Source organism: Cloeon dipterum, chromosome X (genome assembly GCF_949628265.1).
Source record: "Cloeon dipterum chromosome X, ieCloDipt1.1, whole genome shotgun sequence".
Lineage (NCBI taxonomy): Eukaryota > Metazoa > Arthropoda > Insecta > Ephemeroptera > Baetidae > Cloeon > Cloeon dipterum.
Genome location: NC_088790.1, coordinates 3294180 through 3313735, shown reverse-complemented (window position 1 = coordinate 3313735; position 19556 = coordinate 3294180). Strand labels below are relative to the sequence as shown.

The 19556-nt window shown below is 42.6% G+C and overlaps 1 protein-coding gene across 3 annotated transcripts in view; it reads right to left on the bottom strand.

Moving 5' to 3' along the window:
* Nucleotides 1–1106: 1106 nt before the first annotated feature.
* LOC135946274 (protein unc-13 homolog A-like) overlaps nt 1107–19556 on the bottom strand; it is a 46266-nt gene continuing 27816 nt past the window's right edge. Inside the window, exons 2-8 of one of the 3 annotated variants that reach the window (XM_065494424.1) lie at nt 13463–13492; nt 10451–10553; nt 8865–8982; nt 2820–2946; nt 2157–2233; nt 1784–1853; nt 1107–1722 (exon numbers count right to left, since the gene is read on the bottom strand). In XM_065494424.1, the coding sequence (XP_065350496.1) occupies nt 2220–2233; nt 2820–2946; nt 8865–8982; nt 10451–10553; nt 13463–13492 (392 nt within the window). In that variant the 3' untranslated portion in view covers nt 1107–1722; nt 1784–1853; nt 2157–2219. Of the gene's footprint in view, nt 1723–1783; nt 1854–1929; nt 2107–2156; nt 2234–2819; nt 2947–8864; nt 8983–10450; nt 10554–13462; nt 13493–19556 lie in introns of those variants that run through there. The other 2 variants (XM_065494426.1, XM_065494425.1) reach the window with 2 other exon arrangements.

The window sequence follows — 19556 nt, the reverse complement described above, 5'->3', positions numbered from 1 at the left end:
CCGATAGGCTTTAAGGTTCAATTTGAACGTGCTTTCGAGAGTGAAAGGAAAAGCTTACTACCCTGATCGAGTCACAAAATGGCTGCAAACACCCCCAACGCAAACCGGGAGGCGGACACAGAAAGGGAAATAAAAAGAGTGCTTCTTCATCTTCACGATTGTGCATTCCACCAAATATGAAATAAAAATCGGTTGCATGAAACCTCAATTCATACGACACAGCGAGCACCTGCATGTAGCGTGAAAGGGGACAATGACCTTGGCAGGTGGGGGGAGGGGGCGGGGCGTGTGATCTCCAGTCAGGGACGACTCGGAAACTCCCAAGAATGACAACGTGAAGTGATTATGAGAGGGGGGAACGTCGCAGCAGGGGAGGGACACAAAGGGACGTGAGAGTTCAGATGACTTTGCCAGCCTACCTGACCTCATGTTGCGGGGGTTGAGGCGGGGTAGAAGTCGCCTGCGGGCGCGGGGACGGAATGAGTAGTAAGGCGCGTCATTGTAGCCGAAGTCTTCGCCTTCGTCGGAAAGCGTGCGTCTTGGGTGGTGGCGTGAAGAGTGGTGCCTCGAGGAGCCCATCGCGGAAGACGCACGCCGGGGTGATGCAGAAGGTACTTTACTTGAAGGGCCTGCGTTATGTGGTAATGCCAACACAATACTCATGATTTTTGCACACACAATGCCAAATGAGGAATGAAAGAGACTTAGCGCACACAATCTACTGTTTCGAGGGGACGGGATGAAGTTGGAGGGATCTTTTGAGAAGTTGGAGAGTGTCAATCGATTCCTGAGGGTTAAATTAGGTTGAACAGCTTAATAATACGTGTGCCGGACGGCGGAAATGTAAAAACCGATTGGTTTGGCGCTTTAAATTAGCAAGAACTAATCAGAGAAAGGAGTGGTTCTCTGATTGGCCAGATCGAGACACCAGCGCCACAGCAACAGCCAGCGGAATTGAGTGGCGCTGCTGTCTCGATCTACGTCCAATCAGTGAGAACTGCTCCTTTCTGTGGTAGGTTAAATAAAAAAAGCCACCAAAATAACGCTTAATACGTTTCCGCTATGATTTGTGGCCCGTGTCGTGTCGATTTGAAAACCAAATCCAATTTAATTCGACCATCAGGAATCGATTGACACTAAAGAAATTGAATTCCAGTGCTAATAAGCCTGGAAAAAAGAAAATCAACGCATCCCCTGCCGGCAGAGAGAGAGAGAGAAACTAGTTTTCCAATCAGTTTCACATTACGTTTCGCACGTCATTAAGTCCAGAATTTCAGAGAGGCTCGTTTTGGCTAATCACCTTGAGAGATTCGCAAAGTGATGTGATGATACTGATGAAATTCTCGGCAGAAGCACTTAAGAAATTTCATGATCATACACACAGACTTTCCAAGTTTCTATGGGGACACTAATGAATACAAGAAGGTGGTAGAGTGGTGGTGGTTTGCATGTGGGAGGGGCAATTACCAAAGTTGGGCCACATTGTAAGAACAGGTAAGTCGTAATTATGGGTAATTAGGAGCGAATGCCGTAACGCCGCGGCCGAGGAGCGGGCGAAAGAGGAGCAAAAGAAGGTTATTATGAGAGATGAAATCGGCAGGGCGAAAGAAATTCAATTTGTAAGTCGCTGCCCCCGGTCAGAAACTAGAGAAAATTAACCTCCAATTTATCGAAGCGCACCAATCGCTCAATGAAAAACTCGTCGCAGCAGAAAACAAATCGCTGGAAAGCATAAAATTCAAATAAGAATGAAAAACTGTGCTAGCCAAATGCAGAAAGGTACCTTTCTCGATCAAAAATTATAGTTTGCAGCCATTTCATGCATATCCATAAAAGCTATTGAACCATCAGTCCTTGTTGGTATATGGAAATTAAAAGTTCGCAGAGTAAAATAATGGTTATTAGATATTATTAATAACGTCTAGAGAGCTACGTGCCGTACTAATATAAAGCCTAGAATTTAGTGCGTGTGCATAATTATTTCTACTTAATTTCAATTATACAACACGAATCTAAAAAGAGTTATTAGAAACTGCGATCGCTACGTCTACGTCGTTTAAAATAGATACATACATACAGTAGTTTATTAAAAATGCTATTCAACTGCTGGAGAGAATCAGAGATAAAAAGAGTAGTAGACGAAAAATCCAAATTACCAGAGAGGAGGCAAAGTACGTGTTGGTGAAATTAGAAGAGTGGCGTTTTTGGATCAGTGTGATTCAATCTTCAGAAACTGTTAGGAACAATACAATCAGAGAAATGAATCAAAAAGTCGTTTGAGTTCATTCAAAAACGGCTCCGTGACAAAAGATGCGTGTAAAATGAGAGACAAGAGAGAAATGTATTAATTTAAATTTGCGAAATCGGCTGCACACAATATTCCCCACGATGAACAGAAAATAAAGAGAACAAGATAACGGTTGCGCTGCAACAAATTCTTTCTGCGCGGTATGTACAAGCAGTTTCGTTTTCGTCAAGCACAACTTCAAAATTGCATTTCTTTTACAGCATGCATAGAAAACACGTGCGTCTATAAAATTTTGCAAGCATAATAAATAGTGTATAACGCAGAAATTATTCATATTTTACTTTCTTTTAGTAATTAAGCGAAAATGGAAATTAAAAATATCGAAGAAAATCTTAGGCGTTAGCAGCTTTTTGTCGAAACTTGAGCATGCGAAGAAAGTTTATGGAAATGGGTGAGGGAGCGTTTTGATCGTCATAATTATAACACGAAAGTAATTATTGTCATAGGTACAAGTTTCAGTATTTTTGAGTTTGCGGAAGTACAAGTTTTTTTGAATGAAATGCAGACTCACCAAATGGAAGCTCAAAGCGACAGTCGACCAGCAGCGAGTGGCCGGTGGGATTTTTGGTGCCAACAACCTCGCCATCTCTCATCACCAACTCAGCCTCAAGTGCAAGCCATTGTTGACAGGAGCCCTCCTAGAGTTGCCAGAAAGATGATTCATTAGCAAAACACACAGCAGTAAATAAGAGACCTTTGCAATTTAAAACTAGACCTGGCAAAAATATTAAGAAACGCTCATCAAAGAGGGAATTTAATTCTACAAAATTGCTATTAAAAACTACCGAAGACAGAAAATTGCTCTTTATGGTGGTAATATTATTGGAAACTTCCACTGCGAGAAAAAATTCAACCAAACAAGCTTTTTTGTTATTTGGTAAATTAATTAAAAATCTGCCTAGCAAAATATTTACATTTCTCCCTGTGAACAACGCAATTTTTAGAAGCAGCTCTTATTTTCACATAAAAGTCTCCGCTAATAATATAGAGCTTCTGACAAAATGAAGAGCCGATTTGATTCCCGGGCAATGGCCCTATTTCGCTGATAATAAAATTAAAAGTTTTCCGAAACAGGCAGCTTGTGCCCGGCGATTGCATGTCGGAGTTATTGGCCTTTCACCAAGCAGAGTGTAAAAAACGAGCACAATAATAACCGGCACTCACGCACACACCGTGTTGTGGCCGGGAAAAGGACAACACCCCACATTATATATAAATCCGGGGACTGGCAAATTCTCGCCGACGACACCCACGAGTCCAGTTTGATTTCACACCAAATAAAATCGCAGCTCAATGCTCTCCTTGCCTTTTTGTTGGGCTAGAAAAGTTGGCTCCGCAATACATCAGTCTGGAATGGCCGGACGAAAAGGCGCTGGTTTGCAGCCAAAACTTTTTTCTATTTATATATTGCGGTCCTCGCGGCCTCGATTTTTGGTGAACCAAAAAAAGCAGAAGATGATCTGATTATTATTGATTTTGATATAAGGCTCTTTAAGCCAGCCATAAATTTATCAAATTAACTATGTACAATATCAGAGCTTTTTTACGAGCTAGAACAAGAATATATCTCTCATTAGGTAGTTATGGTAATGACCTTTTGATTATTTCCATGTATAGTCGCAATCAGTCAAAATTGGCCTATCCCAGCGGCTGCCGTGGCCAAAAATGTCAATCGATACATAGCCATAAATTCGGCCTTTAACCGATATTTCGCGTTCCACCCATAACTTATCTGGCCCACAAAGATAAATGTCGCTAAAAAGGTTTTCTGTGTCAGACAGAAGCTTCTTTCCTCGGATTTATGGTCAAGAGTTCATTAACGAATCGTAGAATACTCTGTCACCGCTAAGACAGGTGAGTGCATTTTTATTCAAAATCAATTTTCCAACAGACGTGCGGGCATCCCCCTCCCTTATCTGGCGCGCGACGGGGATTCGGCTGCCTGCTCCTGCGCTGCATAATGGCCTTCACAAGGGCTATATCGCTGCACGTACACCACATGGAATGGGATGTATCTGTGCGCCGTGTATTGTACATTCCAGAGCCATCCGACGAGCCAAGAGCAGCAGCCGCCCGCCGCTTTTACACCGTCTATCGCAGATTATTCCAGCTGCTCATTCTATGTTGTCAAAGGCTCGGGCCATTAGCATAAAATATTCGTCACAGATATGCGACTTCCACGAAATTAGGCATTTGGCAAAGAGGCCGACGATTGTGCAGCGGAAGCAACGAAGCCTGCACTCAATCACGAGCCATGCTAGCTCTGGAATTTCATTTTTGGCACTGTCGATCGATTCCTGAGGGTTGAATAAGGTTAGGGGGTAGAGTCACTCGGTCAAAAATTCAAAACGATTTGCAGAAAATCGGTGGTGACGTAAAAACCGTTATTTAAGCGGTTTTTTGTATAAAACTAGCCACAAGAAAGCTGGCGACCAATCAAAGAAGGGATCGGTCGGTACTCTAATTGGACGAAAGATCGAGACAGCAGCGCCACAGAGACAACCAGTGGAACCAAGTCAAGCGATCTTACGTCCAATTAGAATTATTAAATCGGGCGCCAGCTTTCTTGTGGCTAGTTTTAGACCAAAAACTGCCTAAGTTTTTTTTACGTTTCCGCCAATTTTCGGCACGTCATTGTATTGTCGACCGAGTGTTTCAACCCTCAGGAATCGATGGCGCTGTCAAAAATGCTTCTCTAAAAAAACACGTGTCGCCATTTACACCTCTCGTTTGGCACACATCAATTTTCTCAGGTGTGTGCGAGAGTCAATAAGGGCTTAAAATATTCAAACAAGCGAGAGCAGATAAAATGCAAATGCTTTGTGTGCGGCGGCGGCGGCACAAAACACACGAACTGTCTGAAGTTGCTGGGCAAAAAATTCGCTGAACGTGATGAATATTCAGGATGCGAACAAACCGGCCCCCTCATTCAAACGCCGACGACAGGGTTAGTTTTGCAATGAAAATGACACCACACGCTTTAGGAAAATAACAGGTTGATAACCCTGCTCGTTTGCCAGTCGACTTTGTGACGCAGTTCATTTTTAATATTCTTTATTTAGCGTTTACACGCGGCGTGCATGCGATCCGCGGTATAATGCAGCGTTGGATTATACACGGTGGTCGGCCGGCCGGCATGCGAAACATGACTAGATTCTTATTACAGTTAAGTGTGTTGTACATTTTAATTGCATATTTTAGGCCACAATACTCGAGCAACAACGTGTTATTTTAATTATCTAGCGAGAAACCGTGAATCATAATTCTAGGCACCATTCAGGTGTGAAACAAATCCTTTGCCCGTTCCGTGCGCATTACCAACAAATAAAACACATTAATGTTCGCAGCTCTAACTAGTGTCGTTTATCATGGCTCTCGCGCACCGTGCATTACGACAAGCATCAGCAGGGCATTGCACACATGTTCCGACTGTGAAATGTCATATTTCCGAATGATTCATAGGTTCAGCTGCTGTTGTTACTGAATTTTAAAATCGCTCACTCGTGTATTACACTCCCGCGTGTGCGGCGAATGTTCATAAATAAATACGCTTGTTTGTTTTCAGGATGCAGGAAATGCGCAGTTTATTGTCGCTCGTACCGTATGAAATAGTGATTAATCCGAGATGAAGAGCGTGCACTGCTTCGGTAACAAATTCATAAATAAATATAATAACGTGTTGCTCGGACTGTATTTTTATTTTTGACAGTGTAAATCGATTCTTGAGGGTTGATTTTGGTTGAGCGACTGAATAACTCGGTCATAAACTTGAAACAACGTGCCAAAAATAGGTGAATACGTAAAAAACCGTCACTTCGGCGATTTTTGGTCTAAATTAGAACGCAGGCAACCAATCGCAGAGAAGGGAAAGTACCTCTCTGATTGGCAAGTTCGAGATAGCAGCGCCACAAGGGAGTCAGCCAGCAACTTGACTTGATTTGCTTCCACTGGCTGTCGCTATGGCGCTGCTGTCTCGATTTTAACTGCTTCCTTCTCTGATTGGTCCCCGGCATTCTTGGGGTACCTTTATCTAGGTACATCCAGACCAAAAACCGCAAAAGTAACGGTTTTTTACGTTTCCGCCGAAAATTAATAGCCGCCGTTCGTCGCCTGTGTGATGACGATGATATTCAACGTGTTGCTCGCGTCGAGGACGATTTTTCCGTCCTCTGAAAGTAATCCTCTTTGTTAAAAAGTAGCACGGACATGGCCAGTTGCGGCGTGGAAATAAATTTCGGCTGAGCGCAACTTCTTTCGAATCCTCTCAAGCTGCGGCACTCGAGCCGCTTGACTTATGCGCAAAGTCAACTCACGGCCAAATAAGCATAAATTGAGGAAAGGCTCTGCTGGCAGTGTTGGCCAACGGTCGTCTGTTTGCGAAAAGTCCCTGCCCGGGTTTTTTTCTGCCCACTGAAATCCACAGGGGCTGTTTTGGAGAGCACTCAACTTGGCCGTAAACACATCGCCTGGCTCACCGGAGGCAAACGAGTGGTGTGTGCGCCGGTGTGTGCGCGCGTGCACATACAAATTCAACAAAACCAGCGAGTGCGCCACCGATATACCTCTTCAAATAGGCTAATCGATGTGTGCTTGGCTCTTTAGATAGACTTCAATTCGTTGTTATCGACTGCAACTGGTGCCCTTGAAATTCGCATTGGTAATAATTGAAGTCTCCTTTTCGATCGGTTTGGATTGGTGACCCCTGATTAGAGGAAGCCCAGTCCAGAAAAGGACCAGCTCGTGTTCCTGCCCTTTTATTGAAACTCTAGACATATTTGTCCCGGGGAATTAATTTACGCTTTCTGGAAAGATTTAAACCAGCAAGTGGCTAGTCGGAAAGCTTTCACAACCCTCCCAAATACAAAGAGAGTCAAATATATTGCTCGGTGGATTGCAAGCATACTTTTCCCACAATGATATACGGAGTTCAGAGTTCCTTTGACGTGAAGATGAATGATTTTTCAGCTTTGACAATGCCATGGACAAAATTGGAACAAAATTATACGCTCCTAATGTTGGTTATGAAATAACATATCGGTACTAGCGTTGCCTGGTTACAAAGGGACAAAGAAAATTACGTCGCCGATTCCTCATAGCGTCACCAGAACCACGACCTTGACGAAATTGCATTAAATTCCTTACTTAAGGTTTAATTTCTAGCCTGATCAACCATTTAACTAGAGAAATATCATTAACTCACTCAGCGAAAATATTTGCCAGTTTTCCTTTAAATTTATTTCTTCGTTCCTTCAGCCTTTTCCACACTGCTGCACAAACTTGTCAGTAATTTATATTCATATTTCAATAAAAACTTCTTTAATACATAATGTAAAGAGCGTGTAAAACAAACCAACTTCTTCATGCAAATTCTTTGTAACTTCTGTTATACGCCGGAGAGCAGTAGAGAGTTATAAACATACATACTTTCGATTTTACGTAATCAGGAATTCAGAGCAGTCGTCGAAAATGCTAATGGTAGCGAGTAATCTCAAATGCCACAAAAAGGTGCGTGCGGACGTCTAGTAAACGAGTGCGCATTCATCAACTACCGAAAACCGTAGAGTCATGCGAGCGAGGCTTTCTTTAATTTATGCCCGCGAGAGTCGGCACTGAAAGGGAATTTCTTATTCGACACCGAGACCGATTTATTCCTGCCTTTGTCCCCGTACTTGACGTGTGGGTGTTATTTCGTCCAGACAGAGGTTTTCATTTGAAATTAATAGGCATTGAATGGCTGCGCTCGACCTCAAGTGACACGCAATGTCGACCCAGCGCCACTCTGAACTGGACTGTGCAAATCGAGCTCTGGATTTACGACTTTTGTATCTTTTATATACGTAGTTTTTTAATCATCTTTTACGACCGCGGGTCTCGCTGTATTTACGAGACAAATTGTTATTTTCCTCGCTGTAAGGCGAAGCGTGAGATTATTTTGTGTGATATTTTACAAACAATAATAATTCTTTGGCTTAACAATCAGCTCTTGAATGGAAATAATATTCGGATCAATATTTTAGACTGAAGATGAGTGCTTGGTACATTTTCATTGCTTACTTAATCTGAGAAGGATGTAAAAATAAATTTGGGGCAGCTGGGACTCGTTTGTACCAGCAAAAAATTAATGGCTTGATTTTACGAAAAGCTATCTTAGAAAAAATTAAAACTCTACTGCAAGCCATTACATTTCTGCAAGCAGTTTTCCTAAAATATTCTTTTAGAAAATTAAATGACAAAATTTTGGCAAAAGTATTAAAATGGCACAATTTTTATTGGCATCGTTGAGTAGATTAAAATTTTTAAAGTTACTAGAAATCCAACAACTAACCATTATACCCGTTTTTATCAAAATTTTGAGTAAATTACGGAACCATCTCTGCTTTAATAAATTTTACTTCATTAGTTAAGCAAAACAAACTGAATTTTGGAAACGGGCTGAGCATGTTGCATCTTTTAGAGTCTCTCTTATGTTTAGCAAGCCCCGTACCCAAATCATGAACCACGCGCGCTCTCAAGTTGACAGTCTCGCGGGACAAAAGTTGTGCTCAAGACTACTCACCTCGTTGGAATACTGGACTTCAGTGAGTGGGATGTAGTTGTAGCCGAGGGCCCGGTCCCAGATCATTCCTTTGCTCCACACTTCAATTAGCAGACCCGTGTTTACATCGTTGGTCTCGCTGCAACAGCAACAGCGCGTAATTAAGATTTAAGGGCGCGTGTCGCACTATATGGACGATGCACTACACATTTACACGCCCGAAAAGCAGCCAAGCATACTCCCAACACATTATACTTAATCATCCTTGTTTTCCTGCCGCGTTAATATTTAAACATTCACCAGACTGTGACGTTGTTATTCATTTCATTTTATTTTGCATGCAAATTAATTCAACTCTTTATTTGGCTTTTTGTCCGAAATTGCAATTTGAATTCTGCTGCCGCTCCAAAGTTTTTATTTATTTCAATGCAGCGCGCAGACAGAGAAGATTAATTGAACCGGCGATGAATAAATTTGAATGAGCGTATTTACATTTTTTACTTGATGCATCTCGTGCCTGGCTCAAAGCAAAACTGCATCTTACACACATGCACCTTTTAATCATTTCAACCAATTCAAAATGAATGCAAAATTTCACGGGTCACAAGATAAAATTTGCAGGAGGTAAAGCAAACTCGATGAAAATTACCGAGCCTATTTGAACTAAAAACCAAATTGACGTTCTAGGAAAAGGTCACTGTTAATTTTGGTATCGAATTGATATTTTTGAAATAGAATAGGATTTTGAAATTTTCAAAATGTGCCATGAAATGTGTGAACTTGTGTGAAAGTTTCAGATTTGGTTTTTTATTTTGCTGTCAGTAAATTCCACTTTAAACCTAAAAAAGCCCTGCTTTTTACATTTTTTTTGTTTTTTGCTGCTACAAATAACCATCAAAATTGCAAAAACTCCACACCATTCGACTTGTTTCAACCTCCCCTACCCAGCTGAAGGGTCAGAGGGATTACTTTTACCACCATCCCTTCCAACCCCTCAGCTAGGAAATAATTGTATTACTACTTTAAGGGCTTAAAAATACTTTTAATTACAAAATACCATTTTTACACTCCGTTATACTTAATTTCAAAAATTAAGACTATAAATTTAATTTAAATGAAAATAAAAATTAGTTTTTACTCTTCCAGTGGGTTGAAAATTTGGGGGTGGAGGGAGGGATTAGCACCCCTTTTTCCATTCAGCTAGTCAGGGGAGGTTGAGATGAGCCTAACGGTATTCAGATTTTGCAATTCCGATGGTTAGAAATCGAGATTTGGACGTGAAAAATTAAAAATATCGTGTTATTCCCGTTTTAAACTGGGATTTCTCGAAACAATTAATGAAATATTATTTTCATTTATAAGAACTGGAGCTCATGCTTGTCTTGCGACTCGTGACAATATTCATGCTTTTTAGTGCATGTCCGGAGGATGCATGTTCATGCACGGTGGAAACTTTTACAATGGCGCGCGAAAGATAAACCCGTTTGCAGGGAACAAAAAGTCGAAATTTGCTATAGCAGCTTACACAGCAGACAAAGAGAGAAGTGAGAGAAAAAATGCATGCAGGCAGGCAGGCGCAGCGGCGGCCGTATACATAAAGTACTCACAAGAGGAAATCCTGCTCCCAACAAGGGTTGGCACCTTTCACAGTTACAGTCGTGGATTTCACATTCTGGAGCTTGAGCGTGCAGTACGAGTTGAATTGTGCAGCTGAAACAAAAGTCGTAAAAGAGGCTCATTATCCAGTCGGTCGGTCGGTCGTCGGTCGGCCTTATTTGTTTGTTTGTGTACGGCTGCTGCGCTTTCGTTAATCGCTACACGTGCTTTGGGGAGTGCGGTTTGATATCAAATTATTCGCCGCTGCCGCCACCGTCCGCGTGTTTAATCCGTCGGTAATTCAACGCCGCCACTGGTCCTGGATTTGTTCGCCGCGCCAGGTTTAATGAGGTTTGTCTGTGCCTTTAATGAGCTTTCGTGCAGTCAAAAGTGAAGCTACTTACTCGCGTTTTGTTGGTTTTCAGCCCCTTTAGACCCGAAGCTTTGCTTTCTCTGAAGCTGATGGATTGTGCTCGAGTTACAAGTAATCGCAAATAATCTCTAGCCCCCGTTTTCTCTTGAAAACAAATCAAAAATATTCTGCAACGCAAGAAATGGAATTTTTTCTAATCGACTTTTGATAGAAAAATATCGTAGTCTTGCAACAAAAATTATTTTAAACGGGTTTGAAATGTTGAATTATTTTGCCAAATGTTTCATCAGTGATCCCTTTTTACGGGAAATAATGGAATTTAATCGATAGAAATTCGATAGGAATTTTTAAGTGGGTGGGGCATATGTTCCCTGCAAAATATTTAAAAGGAGGCATAGCACATGTCTCAAAGCTCAGGAAACCCTGAAATTCAACGTTTTTACTGATAAATCGCGGGTATTTTGAAATGGGGGCATGGTTTCCCGGATTATTCGATTAATACAGTGTGGAAAATTCGTACAGCGAGATTGTATAATAAAATCCTGATCATTATGCAGAAAAAAATCAATAAATTGATTTTTAAAATGCACAAAATGTGTGCTATTTTGATGGCCCAAATCAGAGCGTTCACAGAAAAATTATGCACATCCTAAATTCAATACACATATTTTAAAAAAAAACGCAACGCAATTCTTCGATATTTCTCAACAAGTATAATATACTGAATACAAACAGAAGTGATTGGGGCAGTGAGTTCGAGTTGATATTTCTAGCAAGTGGCACGAGCAGCACTGAGGACGTGAGCGCATGCAAGAAAAACTGCACGATTGTATGCGGTTGCACACCATTCACGTCAGTCTCGGTCTCCTTTTCTCTCGCGGGGATAAATGAATCGGCTACTAACACAGGAAAACGAGTCGCAAAATTTTTCAAGGGTCATAAATCTTTGCACTTATTTTTGTCTCTGCGCGTCAGAGTGCTTCACACCCTCTTACGGAGGCCAAGGTTTGCGAAATGTTTTTCCACCCACGTGTGTGCCGTTGTCGACCGTTCTTTGTCTGTGTGCGGTTTTGCCTTGCGCCTATAGCTAGCTCTCCTCAGCCCCGAGCGGCTGAAATAAGGGTCAGGCGGAACAGGAAGCGAGGGAGGGCGCAAAGCTTTTACGAATTCTGGTGAGAAGCCGAGCCGCACTGCAGTTCCGAAAAGTGTCAGGTTTTAGAGTAGACGAAATTGAATCGAGTTTTCAAAGTAGAAGAGGAAGAGGACATTGCCTTTAATGACGACATGCCTAATATACGCACATGAAAATCTCTCCCAGTAATTATTTCGATAAAATAGTATAAAAAAGACAAAATGAATAGTTAAATGTAGACTCAATAGTAGTTAGGGGACTGATCCGAAAAATCCCAACGGGAGCGTGAACTTTGTCTGTGCCCGGTCAATTGTAAGCTATAAATAAAAAAAGGTGAGAACTGCGTCTTTTGGTCAATTCCGCGGCCCAAAGTCGAGTTTTTCCGTCATTCTAGCATGTTTTCTGGGGAAAAATTACAACAGAACCCGAATCTGGCGTCATTTTGAAATTTTCAGCAGAGCTACATTTTGAGAATCATTGTGGCTAAGATTTTCGACTTTCGGAATTTTATGAAAAAAAAGTATTGCATTAAATGGGATCTGGGTGAAATTTATGTAAATATTAAATTAATAAAACGATAATTAATTTTAAAAAAGAAATCTTTTTTTTATATATATAATTTTTTGTCGGTTTAATTTTCGAAAAAGTCACAAATTTCTTTTTTCTGGTTTCCGGTCGCCATATCTCGCGATTTTATAAAAAAATTCGACAAACCCGCAACAGTTAACCAACGTTAAACTTATCTGGGAACAATTTGAGACTAATTACGAGCCGACCTGATCAAAATCCAAGGACTAAATAGAGTCTAAAACGACCTTTTTCAGAGGGTACCCCGACCTGAGATACGCTTCCAGGCCGGTTTTTAACGCTTTTCTGTAATTACGAGCACATTTGGCGATACTCGGCGGCGATTTTTCATTCTTGCCTATCATTGACCTTCCTCAGGTTGCGGGCTGCGCGACCTGAGGACTGTTTTTTGCGGTTTTGCCGGCGCCAACACTTATTTTTTAGTCTTGTAACAAATTTCACCGTCTCAACTGACAGTTGCCCAAACGGCAGGCGCGAGGCGCCCGTCTGAAGCATTGAAGGACCCGCAAGAAGCGTAAGCCAAATAAAATATTAAGTATTTTATGTTTTAAGCCGTGAAACAAGTCTCAACATTTTCATTAGTGGCTGGCCGCACGGACACACTCACAACTGGCTTTGGCGGATTTTCCTTTGAAAGGCGGCAGACGCGAGAGGTTTTGCTTTACAAGCGCTAATCCATGGCTTTGGGGGTTAAATTCTTGTGTGGCACGCACAAGCTCGGCGGCAGTCGAACTGGGTTTGTTTTCCGGCAAAGCCAGAGCTCTCGTTTGGTGAATCGAAACGTGTTCGGCGGGCGCCACACAATCAAACCGCATCACGCACCTCTATGAAAAGCTAGCTGACAGTCTTATCAAATATTCACCGCGGAGACACGGCGCGGCGAATGCATAAACGCTGGAATAATAAATCGGCATTTATACTCTTTCTTACCTTGAACTCCGACATATCTTGCTTTCTTGACTGAAACACACAGAAAAGAACTCGAGTTAGACAAATAGAAATTCATGGTTTTTGGTTAGAAGGGAATTTTGGGATTATTTTTCTATGACCATCAAAAGGGCAAAAAAGGGTTTCAAAGCAATTTGAAAAATCAATTATTTTAAATTATTTCTGGTAAACCATTTAATCGATATTTTAAGCAGGGTTTAACTTGAAAGTGTCAGTAAAAATGTCGTAAACGTAACGATTTTCCCGCAATTGCACCAAGTGCCACGCCCTCTTTTTAACTAACGCAAAACCACACCCCCGTATAAAATTCTGCGGATTCTCGGTAAAATAATCAAATTTTTCTATTTTCCCGCGCTCTGCACAAAGTGCCACACCTTATTTTTTAATTACCTGATCTCCACGCCCCCATTTCAAAATTCCCGCGAGCTACGCCCTCTTCCAGTGGTCGTTGCTCACGGTAAAAATGTGTTTTCTGATATCAAAATTGCACAATTCAGTCATTTTTCAAACAGTCAACGCGAGAGGAAATCGGCTATTTTTATCGTTTCAAATGGAAGAGATACAAGCGACTATTTCACTGATCACTCCCCAAGATCGATTAGTAAACAGATTATTTCGTGCTAGACACCGATTAATGGACTATTTTTGAAGCGATAAAATCCATTTATAATCGCTTGAAGGCATCAATGACAAAATCAAAGACGGATTTACGTAATTACACATTTTATCTCATCTACAGGCACAGGCACAACTTTTTATTCCCAAACGTCAAAACGCGTAATTTATCATCGAGATAGCGAAGCAAAAGCCACTCTTTTCATCCGAGTAAGTATCGGACACATTATTCATCCGACAAAGTAAGCCTCTGTGAATCATGTAGCGACTATATATGCGAAAATTCTAAACTGGATTTCCGCAGCTCCAGGTAATTGTATTAAAACGGCCGGCTGGGAAGTCAATTTCACAAAGAGCTATCGCAGCCCCTTTAACGTCGGCGGCGCGCGCGTTGAAAACGTTGGCGCGAAAGTGAAATTTATCGCTTCAAATGCAATGGCTGACTGGCTGAGTAAAATTTTATGGCGTTCGCATCCTCCAGTGCGCGACTTTAATGATATGCAGCGCCGCCAAACCGTCTGCCAGTGGCAGTAACAGTTGGTTCCAACGACTGCGAATTTCGTTGATTGCCAGCAGCAAAATTGTGAAAAGTTTGCGCCGTGAAAAACAAGACTGAATTAATATGCTGACCGCAAATGGACTATTTGCGAACACACACGCGCTCGGCGATTATAATGAAATCACGGCTGTGCGCGGCCAATTGTTGCATGAGAGACGCGAAACGCGTTCGCCGAATGGCAAATCCGATCAAAGCCGTGAAACGCAATCGAATTTCAATTCCACCTCTGGCAAAATAAAAGCTCCACAAAGAGCGCTCTTTTTATTTTCAAAATCCGACGAGAGGTGTTTAATGATGAATAGGAGGGTGGAGTCGATATTCCGGCGCGTGGGAGGGTTGAAAGTACATGAAAAAGCAGTGAAACAGTTTTCTGTCCCAGAGTGATTTGCAGCAGAGAGCGCAGAGAGAGGCTAAAATAAACGAACAGCAGTCATGTGTCATTCAGTCCGTGCTCAATGGGGGTGTGAAATTGATGTCTCTATGACCTGATTATGGCCCAAGGGTGGTGCAATTTATAGCCGCTTGACACACCCCCGCAGCGAGATTTGCTGTCCGTGTGAGTGTGTGCAAATGCAAATGTCACCGGCGTTTTTTCCTTCGCAACGCCAGCACCTTTGCTAATTTTGCATGCCTAATCGAAGTGGTCGATATTTTAACACCAAGTTAGACTAAATCAGGTGGATACGGAAAACGGAAAATTGATGTTTTTTTCTGTCTCTCAATCGTGAGTTTTCACGCATTTTGAAAGTTAATTAATTTCAATTATTTCTGCTGAACCAGTAAACCGTTTAAAATGTCAAATTTTAAAATTTCCCGCGCTTCATGACGCATACCACGCCTTTATTCTTCATTTTTCCAGGGAACCACGCCCTTGTTTCAGAATTCCCGAGAATTCTCCCTTACATGTGAATTTTTCGATTTTCCCGCGCTTTTCATAACATGTACAATGGTAATTTGGGTAATTTTCCGGGGAGCCGTGGCAACCACGCCCCCATTTCAAAATTCCCACGGGATTTTTTACGATTTTCCCGCGCTACATGACTCATGCCACGCCTTCATTCTTCAATTTTTCCAGGAACCACGCCCCATTTTTAGTATTCCGCGAATTCTCACAGTAAATATGTAACATTTTTACGATTTTCCCGCCCTTCGCAACATGAGCAAGGATTATTTTTTAGTTTTCCGGGGAACCACGGCCCCATTTCAAAATTCCCACGAGTTTTCAGTCAAAACGTTAGACTTTACGATTTTCCTGCACTTTGTGACGCATGCCACTTCTTTATTCTTAAAATGTTCCAGGGAACTGTGGTCCCATTTCAAAATTCCCGCAAATTCTCAGTTAAAATGTCAAATTTTACGATTTTCCCGCGCTTTGCGACAAGTGTCTTGTCTTCCTTATCTAATTAACCACGACTCCATTTCAAAATTACGCTCTCTTTCGCTTTTCGCAGAGGATATGGTAAACGCGATTTTCGATGCGTGAAAATTGCAAAATTTTCAAAATTGTTCAGTATTTTTCCAACGGTTAACTCGTGAGAATCGTTTTTTATCTTATTTTAAAAATAAGAAACAGAAACACGCGGATATTTCACTGAATGCAATTGGCAAATTAAAATTAAATAGCCAAATAACTAAACTTATTCTCCTTAAAATACACACACGCGATTATTTTTGCATGCAGGTGCGATTTTCATGATTTCACGACGGGCGACAAAAAAATCCCGCAGAGACCTCATCAAAGCTGTGTTGCTCTTTTTTATTTAGTCGCGTCACATTTCGCAAACAAAATGCCAAAATAAATAACAAGCCGAGCTTGTGGCACATTCCGTTTGGCAAAACATTCCTGGTTCAGAATGCAAATGAGATGCAAATCTGCGAGGCCGGCAAAAACAAAAGGCAACGCGTCGCCCTGAGGGAACGGGGGCGGGATTCGAGCTCGCGCGACTGTAATTTTGGACTGCTGGGACCGCTTCGTCGACTTCGACACTGGCTCAGCAGTGAGAGAGAGAGAGAGAGAAATATATGCAGGAGAAGAAAAGATGCTGGCGCAGATTGAGTCTGTTTCATCAACACCTAATGCACGTACTTATATGATAATATCGCCGCCGCAAAGTGACGTCAGCAGCTCCAGCGTCGAGGGGTTGGCGCGCGCACTCTTGCAAATTTTCATTCAGCCGGTGTGTTTGTAAATATTTGATGCCGGCGGGCCTTAAATGCCTTTTCCGCCGCGCTCGAGCAGAATAAGTCGGCCGACTTTGCGGTCGCTTCGAATACGAAATTGTGTGCGAGGGCTAATCTCTCTTGTACCTGCTGAAAGGTCCGCAATCTTCTCCTCGGCCAAAATTAACTTTAGCCGCCGCGAAGAGACACACACACACACGCACGCACGCAGTCAAGCGCAGAAGCAACTTTTCCGGAGGAGACATCATTTTCCACTTGCAAATTTTGTGCGCAGCGCCGCTCTGCGCTAAAGCAGGCGCAGGCATAGATTAAATTCTTTGCCTGCTGAAAAATGCTGTCATTATCCGGTGTTTACACTCGCTTTAATTCCTGCGGGGGATCCGCAGCGAGCTCCACATTCGCCGCGTGCAATAAATCTAGCTCAAGAGGCTGCACAAATTCTTTCGTGTTGCTTTGGCATGGCGTTCTCTGCTCTCCGCCAGTCAGCCACCCCTGCGCGCCCTTACGCAGTGTGCGCGATTACATTATGAAATATAAAGGCGTCAGCCAATTTGCAGCGTGTTGCTCTCTTGCTGCTGCTGCAACGTGACTGCAGCACGCACTGCTTTGCATTGTGTGCATGCGTTGCCCGGCAGCTGTGCATATCATTTGCCCTCTGCGTCGGAGGGAATCGCTGCTAAAAGTGGCAATTTGCTACCCATTCAGGATAGGGGAGCTTTTGTCGCAAGTGTCACAGTTTCTTCATCGTGCGTTTTGTGAACTACCTCATTTGTTGAGTTGCCTTTTGTAATGCGTTGCATGTTGACGTTTTTGGGTCATCCATTTTCCTTCCTTCCTTTGATTTTGTCCCACTTTAACCAGGTGAATAAACTATTTAGTATATTTAAAAGAGTTCTCCAATGGTTTTTAATTTAAAGAAATTGTTTTCTGTAAATTTCAATCGATTCCTGAGGGATGAATTGAGCTAGGCCACCCCATAAATTGCGATGTTTTTTTAGGCAACCGTCGAATTTTAAACACGAACCTGCAGTACAAACTTAAAGAAACATCGGAATTTAATTTTTTTCAGTGTCAATCGATTGCTGAGGGTCGAATTAAAAATTATGCGGCCAAATCACTCAGTTGACTCGAAAATCGGTGGAAACGTAAATCCCGGATTTTGGTCTTGGTCTGTACCTAACAAAAAGTGCCACAAGAACGCCGGCAACCAGCAATCAGAGAAGGGAGCAGTTCTCTCTTATTGGCCGAATCGAGACAGCAGCGCCACAGCGACAGTCGACGGAAGCAAGAAGACGGGATGTGTCGATTTTATTTTTCTGACGTTTCTAGGCTTAAATTAGCTCTGGAATTCCATTTTTTAGAGTGTAAATCGATTTCTGAGGGTCTAAATAGTTTGGAAAGCCTAATCAATCGCTTTTTAATTCGATTCAACGTGCCAAAAATCAGCGGAAACGTCAAAACCGTTATTTTGGTGGTTATCCGTTTGAACAAAATCGCTGGCAACCAATCAGAGAAGCGAGTGGTTCTCTCTGATTTGCCAGATCGAGTCAGCAGAGTCACAGAGACAAGGCAGGTCAGCCAGAATCTAGACTGGCTGTCACTGTGGCGCTGCTGTCTCAATGTGGCCAATCATAGAGAACTGCTCCCTTCTCTGATTGGTCGCCGACGTTCTTGTACTCTTGTAGTTATGTTCAGACCAAAAACCGCCCTAGAAACTTTTTTTTACTTTTCTGCCTATTTTCGGCACGTCATGTCGAATTCCACTTGAGAGATTCTGCCTAACACAAACCGATTACTGACTGTCGCTATCAAATATGAAGTTCAAGTGCCATATACTTAAGTATACACCACAGTCATTTACAACAAATAAACTGCCTATATATAAAAAAATAGCAGGGCTCTATATAGATCTCTTAACCCTTTTTTTACACGATCTTATCATCATCAGCTTGAATAGACTCGGCTTTCACCAAAATAAGAACAATACATTATACTGAAAATCCCGACCCTGCACAGGCCACACTCTTTGTCTCCCTTTCGAGATTGTGATGTAGGCGAAGTGAGGATTTAGCGGTTAGCTGCAGGGATGGACGCTCTTCTTGCCCCATTACCAGAAGAAGTTTGAGGGTTTACTTGCAGCCAATCTTAACGTAACAGAGTCAAGCGCCGGTCGGTGCTTAAACTCGCTCGCAGTGACGCACGTCAAGCTGGCAAAAAAGGCAGGGGCCGCAGTTGTGCCGGCACCGACATGCTCGTCAACAAACTAAGGGAGGGCGGACGGTGCCGACCGCAATTACGCGTCGATTCATCAGCGTGTGGGCGTTCTGCTGCGTGTTTGGTGTAGTTCCACTCGATTTGCACTTCAAGTCAGCTCGTCGCAAATTGATTGTGGGTCCGGCGGCGTGGAAATAAGCGAGACGGGCGTTCAAGGCGTCTGATCAGAGACGCGTGATGACAAGGGGAGGCTGGCTGGCGGGCTGGCTGGCCGGGCTGCGTCCCGTCCGCCCTCTGCCCGCCTGCGCGACGCGCGCTTTTTCCGCTTTATATTATATATCGAGGGCAACAGGTGAGTGCGACGCCTTATTAGTGGCAATATGATTGGCACACGCCGGCGCCGAGATAAAAATAGTAAATTGCGTTTTTTCCTCCATGAATTCGACGACGGCGGCAGCCTAATTGCGCGACGCGGCAGTGCCAATTGGACGGGAGGAGGCGCGGTGT